Consider the following 12,908-nt stretch of genomic DNA (forward strand, 5'->3'; position numbering starts at 1 on the left):
AATAAATAAATAAAAGTCTACAAATAACAAATGCCGAAAGGGAGCGGAGAAAAGGGAACCCTCCTACACAGCTGGTGGGAAGGTAAATTGGTGCAGCCACTATGGAAAACAGTATGGAGGTTCCTCAGAAAACTAAAAATAGAACTCCATATGACCCAGCAATTCCACTCCTGGGCATATATCCAGAAAAAGCAAAATCTCTAATTCAGAAAGATACATGCACCCCCCCCCCCACCCAATGTTCATAGCAGCAATATTCACAAAAGCCAAGACACAGAAGCAACAGATGAATGGATAAAGAAGATATGGCATATTTATGCAATGGAATACTACTCAGCCATAAAAAGAATGAAATAATGCCATGTGCAGCAATGTGGATGGACCTAGAAATTATCATACTAAATAAGTCAGACAGAAAAACACAAACATGATATCACATATGTGGAATCTAAAAAAATGATATAAATGAACTTATTTACAAAACGGAAATAGACTCACAGACATAGAAAACAAACTTATGGGGGCTTCCCTGGTGGTCCAGTGGTTAAGAATCCACCTTCTAATGCAGGGAGCGCAGGTTTGATCCCTGGTCAGGCAACTAAGCCCAGGGGCCACAACTAAAGAGCCCACATGCTCTGGATCCCATGTGCTCTAGAGCCCATGCACCACAACTAGAGAGAAGCCGGCGGGCCACAACTAAGACCTGACGCAGCAAATTAATTAATTAATTAATTAATTTTAAAAAACTTACGGTTACCAAAGGGGATGGATGGTGGGAGGGATAAATTACGAGTTTGGGATTAACATATACACACTACTATATATAAAACAGATAATCAACAAGGATCTACTGACGAGCACAGGGTACCATAGTTAACATCTTGTAATAATCTATAATGGAAAAGACTCTAGAAAAGGATATATATATATATATATATATATATATATATATATATATCTGAGTCACTTTGCTATACACCTGAAACTAACACAACATTGAAAATTAACTATGCAATAAGAACAGAAATGGTGAAAATAAAAAGAAAAGAAAATGAAGACATTTTCAGTTAAAAACAAAGCTGAGGGAATTTGTCACCAGCAGATTTGGATTACAAGAAACATTAAAAGTTCTTCAGGCTAAAGGGAAATGATACAATACCAGATCTACACTGAGAATGAAAAATACTGGGCACAGCAAATAGAAGGCTTTTTCCTTGTTTCCTAATTTCTTTAAAACAAAGTTGACCATTTAAAACAACCATAATCCATGCTCTGTGCTGATGTCACAGGTAAAAGCAAAAGGGGTGATGACAAAGGCAGAAGGACAGGAGTGGGCAGTTCCCGTGGCGGGGCGCGCAATTCAATCCCAGATGGGCTGGGGCTGCAGTCACTGACAACCACTAAAAATAACACAGATACAGCTCAAAAGCCACACAAAGTAGGTAACATGGAAAAGTAATACTCAACTGTCAGAAAAAATAACAAAAGGAAGAAAGCAGCAAAAAAAAGTCCAATGAAAGATAGAAATGGGTAAGAAGAGAAAACCTGACCACGTGCTGAGTACCAACCAGAAACTCACCGTAACTGTAAAGACACAGACCAGTCAGAAGTGAAAACACTACAGACAACATCACGCCACACACACGCTGGCCGAGAGACACCGACTCCGGGAACACGAGTAGGTACCAGAGAGAAGAGGACGGTCCTCTGCTCTCTGTGCTTGTGGAGCCCCTTCACCCACAAAACCATGACCCAGGCTCCCCCAAACCCTGCATGGCCAGTGCCTTCAGCCTGGGCCGCTGCTGGGTTGTCAAAACCTTTTCACCTGCTTGTTGACACCTCGCCACCTCCCTGAGAAGCAGGAATCAGCCTCCCCACTTTCCCCACAAGGAAGCGGAATCTCAGGACACTCAGATACCCCTCCAAAGACACCCAGCCAACGGGTGGGGCGAGGCGTGCAAACCTTCCTGTGGTCCGGCCACTGGACAGCCACCCTCTATGCCATCCCAGCCTCGCCCCAAACCCCAACCCCAAGGGGCCCTCTTCTCTCTTCCAGGGGCCCGTGTCCTACTGAACCCTGACTGCTGAGGCTGAGCAGACACGCTAAGTCTGGCAGAGGGAGAGAGTGAGAGAAGCCTGAACAGCAACGCCAAGCTTCCAGGCCCATCTCTCTCTGCAGGGGGCACCACCAGGCAGGAGGGAACCCAGCAGAGCACTGTCCACATTGGGGGGGGGGGGGGGCAGGGCCACCAGACTGACGTGCTTTAGGACCCCCTCTCCTCTTCTCAGAGGCCACACGCACCTCCAGCAGCTGGGAGATGGCGTCGGGCTGGGCTCGGGGGCAGCTGTCGTAGCAGGGCCACACCACTCGGCGCCTGCTCTGCGGGGCACCCCCATCGGGCCGCTCCTCCTCCGGGGGCTCGGGGGGCCCCTGCGCCAGCTCCCAGTCATAGGGGGGGCCCTCGGCCAGCGTCTCTTCGGTGTAGAAGTCCCACACCTTCAGGTTGGACACGTTGCTGTACGGCCGGAGGACCTGGGGGCGGGCCTGGCGTGAGCACCGGGGCGCGGAGGGGCCCGCCCACCCCGACCAGGTCCGGCTCACCTCCGCGTCCTCGGGAGCGTACAGGTAGTTGTAGAACACCGGCGTCCTCTTGCTCAGCCGCTCCACGTACTCCCACACCGAGCGGCAGGCCGACTGGCCCCGGCGCTCGCCCTTCTCCTCATACAGCAGCCCTGCGGGGTGCAGCGCTGAGCCCGGCCCCGGCCCCGCCCACCTGCTGCTGGGCGCGCCCCTGTGCCCGCCGCCCCCGGCCGCCCCCCCCCCCACCCCGGCTGCTGGGCGCGCCCCTGTGCCCGCCGGCCCCGCCCCCGCCGTACCCAGCTCGATGCGTTCGTAGTCTGAGTCCAGCAGGAAGGTCCGGAAGCGGTGGGACGCGTGATGGTAGCCGAGGAACTTGAGGTAGAATGGGCTAAACTCGAACTCCATGGGGAACTGCAGGTGGACCTGTGGGGCGTCCGGAGTCAGCGGCCTGCGGTCAGCACGCGCAGCCCCCGCCACGGCCGCCCACGCACCTGGTGCACGCAGTCCAGGAACTGCAGAAAGACTGGCGTGAAGCCACTGCTTTGCCCGGCCAGGGTGTGGGCCCCGCGGTGGCTGAAGCGATGGCCAAAGGACAGCCACTCCTTCTCCACCAGCAGACGGAAGCCCTCCAGGGTGCGGTAGAAGGGGTCCGAGAGCAGCTGCACCAGGGACACCACCTGCCAGCAGCGCCGTGGGTCAGCAGGGCGTGGGGACCTGGCCCAACCCCCACCCCCACCCCGGCCACTGCGCACCTGAGTGGTGATGTCCCAGCCGTCCTCCAGGCTCACCAGGACAGAGGAGCCTGAGTCCAGGAGCTCCACCACCAGCACCGACACCTGCAGCAGCTTGTGGATCTGCAGGGACCCGCAGCCCTTCAGCACCTCCCAGAGCCCGTGGCCTAAGACTTCAGCGCCCAACTGGGCCCCCAGGACCCACACATCCACAGGAGCGGTGGCCGCGCGGGTCCACACCAGGGAACACCCCGCGAGGCAGCACAGCCTGGACGGACCCGAAATGCTCTGGCGTGCTTCCTCCCACCCGGCCGCCCACCCACCCGCCTATCAGCGTCTTCTGGGCCTGAAGAGGCACCCCTCTCCTTGACGTGCCCAGCCCCACCCTGACAGAGCAGAGGCCTCCAACACAGCTGGGCTCTGGCCTCCCTCCCCTGTCCAGGAACCACCACTGGGAAGCGGCCATCATCCCCTCCTGAAGCCCAATGCCATCAAAAGAGCAAGCGCAGACCCCGCCCACCCGTGGCTCTAGGTAAGCGGGGGGCCCGGCACCCAGGCAGGCACCGGACAGCCCCCGCCCGTCGCATCCCCTCCCTCCGGGTAGCCCTCCACCACGGTGGGGCAGGGGCCGTGGAGAGACCTGGATCAGCCACTCTGAGTCTTCCAGCAAGCACAGGAAGGAGGCTGAACCGGGCTCGGTGGCAGGGCAGCCGGGGACACACGCCTTCAGCAGCTTCTTGAAACTGCCTTTCACCTGCCGTGCCTCGAACACCTCGATGGGCACCAGCTCCCACTGCTGCAAGGGGTCTGGCCGTACACCCTGGGGAAGTCGGCTGGTGAGACGCGCCCAGGCCCCACGCCCCCACCTGGCCCAGGACGCTGTCCCAGTTACCTTGAGCTGGGCTTTGTCTCCAATGATGTAGAGGGCTGCACGCTGGGGCCGGAGAAAGCCTGGGTCGGGGGGGGCCCCGTTGGCCTGGGGGGGCCCCATGCCTGCTAGCCGGGTGCCTACATCAGTGCTGCGCCCACCGGCCCGGACACTGCCCCATTTACCTGCACAGAGAAACCCGCTGAGCACAGAAGCAGGGCCAGGGCACCGCTTACCTGGGACTGAGCTCCCAGGGAGGGCAAAGGCGGGACTCGGGGCGTCAGGCTGTTAGTGCCCGGGGCTGTGGGGAGGGCTGGGTTATGCTGGTCTGTCACACGGGGCCGTTAGTGCCAGGTGTGGGGGACGTTAGGGCCCACGAGCAGTCACACGGGGCCATCAGTGCCAGGAGTGGGGAGCCAGCCTGCGCGGCCAGTACGGTACCTCGGGACGCAGTCCGTCTGGAGGCCAAGGCCGCCATGGGGTTGGACAGCGTGGTGACCCTGGCTCTGGGGCTGGGCACTGGGGGCACAGCAGAGAGAAGGCTCAGGCCTGGCCCCAGGCCCGAGGCTGCGCCCAGCAAAGGGGGAGCTGGGGCCGAGAGAGACTGGGTGCAGGGCTGGGTCGCCACCAACCCCCCCGGGGGCTCCAGGGACAGTGTGGATCAGCGGCAAGGCCCTCCGGGCCCCCGGGGCAAACTAGGGCCAGAGGACCCGGGGGTGGGCAGGCAGGGTCAGGGCACAGGCGGGCCCTGGGCTGCCGCCTCTGCACCCTCAGCCCCGTGGACGCTGCCTACGCTGCTCATGACACACAGCCACCAAGCGGCCTCTGCCCAGCACACAGCAGCAGCAGGAGGTGCCCATGAGGCGCAGCCCAGAGGAGGCCCATCCTGGGAGCTCCCAGCCTGGAACCTCGGAGGGTTGTTCAGTCCGGGACACAGGCAAGCCCAAGCCCCAGCACAGAGCCACCTGTGAGGACCAGGCCCAAGGCTTATGGGCTGGGACGGCCCAGCCTGGAGACACAGAGAGCCCACAGGAGGCTCCACAGTGGCCTCTGGATTCCTAAGCCTGCACCTGGCTCTGACCCGAGCTCACTCGCCTCTACAGAGAGGGCGCAGGGCACCGGAGGCCAGCACGGCGCCAGCCCACTACGCTGCAGGTAGAAGCCTGGTCACCCAGTGAGGATGGTGTGTCCTCGTGACACAGAGTCTGGACCGGAACTGGTGTACGGCTGAGGTGAGCCGAGACCCTGTATGCCCCTAGGCAATGAGGGGGAAGGCCCGAGCCCAGAACTCGGGGGACACCAAGAAGCAGCATCAGTGGGCTGTGGGGACAGTCAGAGATGCCCAAGCAACACTAGGGAAGACACAGACGCTAGGAGACGAAAGATCCTGTGGGGAGGGTGCTGCATGCAGGGGCCACTCAGAACCTCTGGAGGGGGCAGAAGAGAGGAAGACAGCGTAACCATGAAACATACTGAATGATGGACTCTGATGTTTGGAAAACCAAAAGCCACTCAGACTAGAGAGTGGTATTCCCAGTAGAGGACGAAGAGGAGTAAGGCCTGTGCCGCTTCAGAGGGTGGCATGGAGTCCAGCGCTTCCTAGGGCAGCATCCCCATTGACTACCATGAGGACAGCCTGGCCACCCTGCTCCCAGCCCCCTTGGCCCCAGTGCCCAGCAAGTGGTAACAACAGCTACAGGCGGAGCACTGAACGACAGGCTGCATGGGGACTGAGGGGCTGGTGGGCACCAGCAGCAGAGGAAGTGCCTACGGTTGGGGTGCTCCTCAGGCCTCACGTGGGAGGGGTGAAGGCCCTCCAGCCACAGGAACGAGTGGCGGCTGCACCAGGAGGCCTGGGCCAGCGTGGGGGCAGTTGGCCATGGGGATGGCTGCAGACTCGGGTGGTGAGCTCACAGGACTCAGGGTGGGCCGAGGGGGAAGAACCAAGGACGATGCCCGGGCTTCTGGAAGGCTCAGCCCCACAGGTGGTCTGCCAGCCCCCAAGACCACCTGAGAGCTAGAGCAATGCATCTGGGAGCCAGTGCATCTGGAACCTAGAGCAGCAGCAGAGAAAAACGCAGACAAGCGTGAGGGGAGGGAGGGAATCAGGAAGGCCTGAGCGACAAGTGACCCCTGGAGTGATGTCTGCACAAGCCAGGATGGGGGAAGGGTCTCACAGAAAGAAGTGACCCTCGTGTGACATCTGCCAACTCTGCACACACAACCGCCAGGACGACTCCAGGTGTGTACAGAGCCCTGGTAGACACTGTCATCACATCTGCTGAGGTACAGGCAAAGGCTGGCTCAGGCCAGCATCTGGGCAATGGTCAGGCCCAGTGCGGGCAGCTTCGCAGCCCTCATGCCTCCAGCGGGGTGATGAGACCTCCAGGCACGGACTGAGAGGCAGCTCGCTGATCACCAGCATGAGGACCAACACGGGCTAGATGGCAGCTTCGAGGAGGCCCAGCGGCTTTCAGGAGGGCCAAGAGGATGAACCAGAAGGGACCAGAAGATCAGTGAGGGAGGGTCCAGGAGGGGAGATGCGGGGAGACAGGAGCAGGTAGGGGAGAGGCTGTCATGGGGGGGAGATGCAGGGGTAGGATGGGGTCAGGTGGAGGGTAAACGGGGTGCAGAAGCGATTGCCTTGGAGCAAGACCCTGGGGTGAGGCTGCCCATCCTGACACAAACCCTCCCGTGCCTGCAGGCCCTGGGGCCCTCCTGGGTGTTTTCTGTCTAAAACCCTCTCCCAGCGCCAGGCATCCACATGGCTCACCCCACCACAACAGGGTCCCCGCCTGTCACCCCAGGAGACCAGACCACCGCTTGTAGACAGCATGGTCTTCTAAGCGTCGCCCTGCACCAGTAGCCCGACGACAAGGGGTAGGGCCCAGGATGGCCCCTGGGCGCACGCCCCAAATTCCTGCTGCCTCCTCTGTAAACCCCCAGAGGAGTGGTCAGAGCTGGGCCTCAGGACACTCACCTGCTGCCGCACCCCAAACACTCTGCCCACTTGTTGGCCTGCCCTCCATAAATGCCATCACAGCCCCCCAGGTCCTCCCGCCCCGAGCACCCTCACCGTGGCTGCCCATGTGGGCCGAGGAGAAGCCGCTGAGGGTGTTGCGACCAGACGCATCAGCATAGCGCGGCATGGAGCTGACCACGGCCTGCAGGTACTTCTCCTGCTCCAGGCTGCTGGAGTCGGCCTGAGACTGGCCTGCGGGAGGAAGTGGAGCTGGGGGCTGGGGGCGGGGCGCCGGGGGCGGGGCGCCGGGGCGCCGGGGGCGGGGCGTAGCGTGAGCAGGGAGCCTACCCGGAGAAGGCGCGTTCTGGGCCTTGAAGAGGCCGACGACCCCCTTGCCGTGCAGGCCCCCAGAGCGCAGCAGCACGGCCTTGGAGCGCCCGCTGCGCCAACAGACCACCGGGAAGCGGTTCTGGCGGTAGCAGCGGGAGACGCGCTGCAGGGCGTTGTCCTGGACGCTCTGCGGGACGATTAGCAGCCCCGGGTAGCTGCGAAGAGGCGGATGTGAGGGGAACAGCAGGCCAAAGGCGCTCTGTACCCACCGCCCGGCGCCCCTGGGCCTTCGGCCGCCTGGAGGCCACCAAGCGTGCGGCGCTCAGCGCTCACCTGCGGCAGATGGCGTACATGCGGTTGACCGGGGAGACCCGGAAGGGCTCGGACCTCGCGCGGCTCAGGCTGCTGCTCAGGGTGCCCAGCCCCAGGCGCTGGTAGTCCCGGCAGCACGCGCGCTCCACCAGGCTACTCATGGTCATGCGGTCCGAGGGCTTCAGCGCCAAGGACGGCGTCAGCGTGCTGGGCTCCAGCTCCTCCGACACTGGGGCGGGCCAGGCACACGGGGGTCAGTACCCGCGGGCTGCCCGGGTCCCTTACCCCTCCACGTGCGGGTCTTCACCCGTAGACCGCCCATGGCTCCCCACACCCCCACCTGAGATCTCGTCCTCCTGGTCCTCAGGGGAAGGCTGGCCCCGGTGCTCCCAGCTGGGGGGGTTGTACTTCTTCCGAGTGACATACTGCCGCCCGATGGTCCTCTTAGCGTTCTTCATCAAGTTCCGGGACAGGGTCCTGGGGGGGCCCGAGTACAGTTGCAGGATCAGCAGAGGTGAGATGGACAAGGGGACACACACACAGTGGTTCTGCGAAGGGAAGGTGTTCTGGCCTTGGGGCCCAGCTCCCTACCTGAAGGAAGGACCCTTGTCCTTGGTGGCCCGGGGCGGCCGGCCGGGTATGTGGGCAGAACCCAGGGTGAGTGCGAAGGTGCCCCTGATATCTGGCGGATACCGCAGCTTGTGCAGCTGCTTGCGGAAGAGCTCGGCGCTGTCAGACCCCACCTCCTCGTCAAAGACCATCTTCAGCAGCTGTGTCAGACATGAGGCCCTCAGAGGCTGGGAGGCCCGTGGGCCTGAGCCCTGGCCACAAAGGCGGACAGGCCTACGGGACGCCCCGTGCTGCATCGCTGGAACTCGGGTGTTTCTAACAGGATGGACGGGTGAGGGCCCTGTGACCAGACGGCCCTGAGAAAGGCGGCTAGGTCTACTGCGGGACTGTGAAGGGCCAGTGTCGCCTCCCCACCCGGTGACGGACACGCCCTGAAGGAGTGCCCCGAGGACAGAGGGTTAGCGGGGGGCCTGCTCCACCCGGACACGCCCTGAAGGAGCGCCCCGAGGACAGAGGGTTAGCGGGGGGCCTGCTCCCCAGGCTGCATGTAGCCGGAGACTCCAGAACCCAGTCTTCATGTTTCATCTAATCTGTGTAGGTCTCAGCTGGGCTGGGCTCCCGCAGCACGCTCCAGACACCGTCTCTAGGGTTCGGGCCTTGCGAGGGAAACGGGAAAGCCCCAGAGACTGGCACACGGCACAGGCAGAGGACACCAAGCTAAGGCACAGCGACTTCCCCGTAAACTCGGGAATCACAAAGGGCTCAATGCTGGCTCGACACCCACTCGTGAGAACAAGACTAGGGCTCAGATGCTGCATCCTGGAGAGGGCCGAGACTCAGGGGCCCACAGACCCCACCCAACACAGCCCACACCCCAGCCGACCTGGAAGGTGCAGGAGCGCAGCTGCAGCCCGTCCGGCAGGTACTGGTCACTGGGGGTCTGGATATTGATGCGCTCCTCCTTGGTCAGCGCAGCCACCGGGAAGGAGCGGACCACCACCTGTTCCCCCACTTATAACAAGCCGGGTGCAGAGTCGGGGATGGGAGGGGTCGAGGGTCACAGAGTCTCAGGGTACCAGAGCTATGGGGTAGACCGGGAGGGTGGGGAGGAGAGACAACAGCCTATCTCCCGCAGAGACCCTAAACCCCTGAAGAGAGGAGAGGGGGAGGCAGAAGAAGTCCCACTAGCCCGAAGCCCGGGGGGGGTGGTTGTTGAAGGGGGCAGAGGGGTCCAAAGGCTCACCCAGGGGGTCGGTGGGCATCCCCGTGAAGATGACCCGGTACGTGGTGAGGAAGACAGCGCCCTCAGCCGGGAGCAGTGCGGGGCCGCCCCTGCTGCCCCCAGCACCCTCCTCGCGCCCATCCGGCAGCAGGTAGACACGCAGGCCATCCAGCACCCACTCCTCACCGGGCAGCAGGCGTGGCCGAAGCAGTTTGGGCTGTTTGGGGGCAGGAGCAGTGCCTCAGAACACGGCCCGGTCCTGGTGCTCCCCCACCCCGGCCCTTCCTCACCTTCTGGATGGGGGGCAGCCTCTTGCTCTCTCTGTGCACGGCCTCCAGGGTCTCGATGTGCATCTGGACGATGTCTGGGGGAGAGGAGTTCTCATGCCCTGGCCTGCGCCCACCCATCCAAGGGGAGTGTTTCCAGGCCCAGACCCCATACCTGGCACCATGACATGCAGCCCCTTGAGGTGGTCGCTGGTGACCCCACTCTCCGTGCAGACCTTGTCCACGAAGCGGTTGATGAAGCGGACCACGGCCCCGGGCACATCACAGGTCTCTGCGTCCTCGAAGCCGCTCTCTGTGTCGCAGCTCTCCGCCACGCTGCCTGCCATGCTGGGCCGGGGAGGGGCACGGTGGGCACAGGCCTCCCAGCCCAAGGCCGCCCGCTCAGGCCCCGCCCAGGCCCCAGCCCACCTGTTGGTGAGCAGGCTGTTGCTGGCGCTCTCCAGGTCCCCCAGCCCCGCGCGCTCCCGCAGCAGCCGGCTCTTGCTGCCGTCCAGGGGCAGGAGCAGATAGCTCATGCGGCTGGCGTAGTGGACGGCCTGGCTGAACACGGTGCTCTCCTCCTTCTGCACCAGCTCTTGTTGCCTCTCGCGGCTCAGGGTGGGCCACAGGCGCCTCTGCTCAGATGCCACATCCAGGGCAGAGCGCTCGTCCTCCTGCGGGCACGCCTCCCCAACCTGCCGCAGGGGCCACAGGTGAGCCAGAGGCCGGCCAGCCCACCCTGCGGGCCCAGGGAGCCCCCACGCACCTGGGAGGGGTCTCGGTCCTCGGCAGGCTCCAGGTAGAGGGCCCGGATGTGGGTCTGCACGTCCCCGTAGAACATGGCCTCCCAGAACTGCGGCGTGCTCCACACTACGTGCTCCTGCACGCAGCTGTACGCAAACTGCGTCACCCCCGGGCTCAGCTTCTGCAGAAGCCAGGAGGGAGTCAGCAGGTGCAGCCGGGGGTGGGGGGGTTGGGGAGACTCTGTCCGCCCCAGCACTCACCCGGCAGAAGGCAGTGACCAGGGGCAGCAGAGCAGCTGCGATGCCGTGCTCGTCCAGGGAGGTGCAGTCCTGCGGTAGGGCCGCGGGCGTCGGACCCCGGCCCCGTGCCATTCACACCCCCACCAGCACCGCCGACAGAGCGGCACCTCCCGTCAGTCCCTGAACCATCTACACCAGCTCCCCAGGGCTGCTCGGAGGTTGAGGGCGGGAGGCCCGTGCACCAGCCTCCCACCAGACTTCTCCCCATGCCACCCTCACCGGCAGACCGGGGTCTCCCCCGTTGTCGGCACCACCAGAAGATGCACCCTTATGGGTAGGCCGGGGAAGCACTGCCTGGCCCCACCCTGTGGCCACAGCGCCAGCAGGGTGTGAGGCCCGGCCTCACCTGCAGACAGCAGTTCATCATGCGGACCACGAAGTCGAACTGCTGGTGGTCAAGGACCGCCCGGTTCTGCTGCACGTGCAGGTGCAGCTCCTGGGCAAGGCAGCGGCGGGCCGCACGCCCCTTCAGGGCCCTCAGCACAGCTGGAAGCAGCTGCGGACGGGGAAACAAGGGCATGAGGGCGTGAGCCTATGTGGACCCAACTGTGCCCTGAGGCACCGGGAAGGCCTGGCCCAGACATGGGGGCCAGAGCCCAGGCTCTCAGCACAGAGGAGACCGGAACCCATCCGGTCAGGCGTGCCCAGACTTGGGGCTTCACTGCCCAAGAGAGACCAAGGTTCTAGTGGAGCCAGCGCTCCCCACACGGACCTCACGACACTGCCAGTGCTCTGAGCAAGGCCCCACGGCCGGCCAGGGCCCCAGCGCCTAGAACGCACAAGCCTAACGCAGAGCCAGCAGCCGGCTCAGCATTGGGCAGGCCACAGAAAGGGCTGCACTTGTCCTGTTGATACTACCGCACACTGTGGAACAACCAGGAACCCGATAAAGGGCTGGTTTAAGAACTAGGTGCTTCACACAGAACCACGCAGCTGTGAAACACAAGACAGACTCAAACTGGCTGTCCTGAGAGACCCAAAGTGTCAGTGGACATCACAGAGGACAGAATGCTAAATGAACTCCACTTTCTGCAAGTAAAAAAAAAAAGACACATATGAGTCTACACTAGTTTTTGTGAGAAAGAAAAAACTTCACAGTAAAAACTTTTAGAGCGTTCTGACAACTAAAAGTTGAAGTAAATTCCTCCCGTTGAGCCTCCCCAGCAGGCTGCACCCAGCTGTTCTGAGGTGGGCCTGGCGACCCCCTGCCCTTCTTGCCAGCCCAGCTCCCTGCAGCCGCTTGCAGGAGAACAAGGGCCAGGGCTCCTCTGAGAGCCGCTGCCCTGGCCCAGGCCACCCCCACCCAGAGCCCCAGCGCTCCCTGCGCCCGGGTTACCCTTACCTTCTTGGCCTCAAGCATCTTCCCCTCGAACACGTAGGAGATGCAGCTCCGGACCACCTCCAGCCGGCGCGCACTGTTGCCATGGAGCCCGCTACTCCGCTCCAGTATGGCGGCTGCGGAGAAGAGAACGCGCTCGCCTCTGACCTCACATCCACCCTCGGCCACACTGAGGCTCCCCGTCCCGGTTACGCACTCATGGGGGGCCCTGAGGGCACGGTGGTCCTCTTCTCGGCCTTCACGGCCGGGGGTGCGCCCTGCATCTTGGCTGTGGCCTGATCCACGATCCACTGCACCATGCCCTCGTCAAGCCGGGGGAAGGGCCGGGGTGCCCGCCGCAGGTGGCTGGCCTCCCCTGGCCTCTGCACCTTGTGCATAGCCACGGCAGGGTACGGGTTCTCCTGGGGCGGGGGGGGACACAGGCAGGATGGCGGAGCAGCCCGGGCCGGGGCAACACAGTGACCTCACCAGGCCAGCCCGCCCCCACGTGCCGCCTGCCTTACGTTCTTGTAGAGCTGTTCTGCCAGTTCCTTGACATGACGCAGGACACGCTGGGGGTGGTTCTCATCCGCCCGCATCCGTGCCACCTCGTGGGCCACCAGCTGGGGGAGGAAGCAGGGTCAGGCAGGCTGGCTGGGGCAGGGAGGGGGGTGATGGCGGCTCCTCCCAGGTGGGGTCGGGGTG

At 62.6% G+C, this 12,908-nt stretch overlaps 1 protein-coding gene across 5 annotated transcripts in view; it reads right to left on the reverse strand.

The window, feature by feature from the left end:
* Positions 1-12,908, reverse strand: part of SBF1 (SET binding factor 1) — a 28,714-nt gene that overhangs the window by 5,630 nt on the left and 10,176 nt on the right. For 3 of the 5 annotated variants that reach the window (XM_059080073.2, XM_067010523.1, XM_067010520.1), the window contains 24 exons: positions 12,728-12,826; positions 12,421-12,625; positions 12,228-12,340; positions 11,232-11,381; positions 10,847-10,915; positions 10,609-10,767; positions 10,272-10,537; positions 10,018-10,190; positions 9,867-9,940; positions 9,598-9,793; positions 9,238-9,365; positions 8,376-8,554; positions 8,125-8,261; positions 7,806-8,013; positions 7,491-7,687; positions 7,257-7,394; positions 4,622-4,699; positions 4,205-4,365; positions 3,953-4,132; positions 3,334-3,435; positions 3,073-3,258; positions 2,878-3,004; positions 2,603-2,733; positions 2,303-2,533 (listed from right to left, as the gene is read on the reverse strand). In XM_059080073.2, coding sequence (XP_058936056.1) covers positions 2,303-2,533; positions 2,603-2,733; positions 2,878-3,004; positions 3,073-3,258; positions 3,334-3,435; positions 3,953-4,132; positions 4,205-4,365; positions 4,622-4,699; positions 7,257-7,394; positions 7,491-7,687; positions 7,806-8,013; positions 8,125-8,261; positions 8,376-8,554; positions 9,238-9,365; positions 9,598-9,793; positions 9,867-9,940; positions 10,018-10,190; positions 10,272-10,537; positions 10,609-10,767; positions 10,847-10,915; positions 11,232-11,381; positions 12,228-12,340; positions 12,421-12,625; positions 12,728-12,826 — 3,687 coding nt within the window. The remainder of the gene's footprint in view (positions 1-2,302; positions 2,534-2,602; positions 2,734-2,877; positions 3,005-3,072; positions 3,259-3,333; positions 3,436-3,952; positions 4,133-4,204; positions 4,366-4,621; positions 4,700-7,256; positions 7,395-7,490; positions 7,688-7,805; positions 8,014-8,124; positions 8,262-8,375; positions 8,555-9,237; positions 9,366-9,597; positions 9,794-9,866; positions 9,941-10,017; positions 10,191-10,271; positions 10,538-10,608; positions 10,768-10,846; positions 10,916-11,231; positions 11,382-12,227; positions 12,341-12,420; positions 12,626-12,727; positions 12,827-12,908) is intronic. The other 2 variants (XM_059080075.2, XM_067010522.1) reach the window with 1 other exon arrangement.

The sequence above is a fragment of the Kogia breviceps genome, chromosome 12 (genome assembly GCF_026419965.1).
Source record: "Kogia breviceps isolate mKogBre1 chromosome 12, mKogBre1 haplotype 1, whole genome shotgun sequence".
Taxonomy (NCBI): domain Eukaryota; kingdom Metazoa; phylum Chordata; class Mammalia; order Artiodactyla; family Physeteridae; genus Kogia; species Kogia breviceps.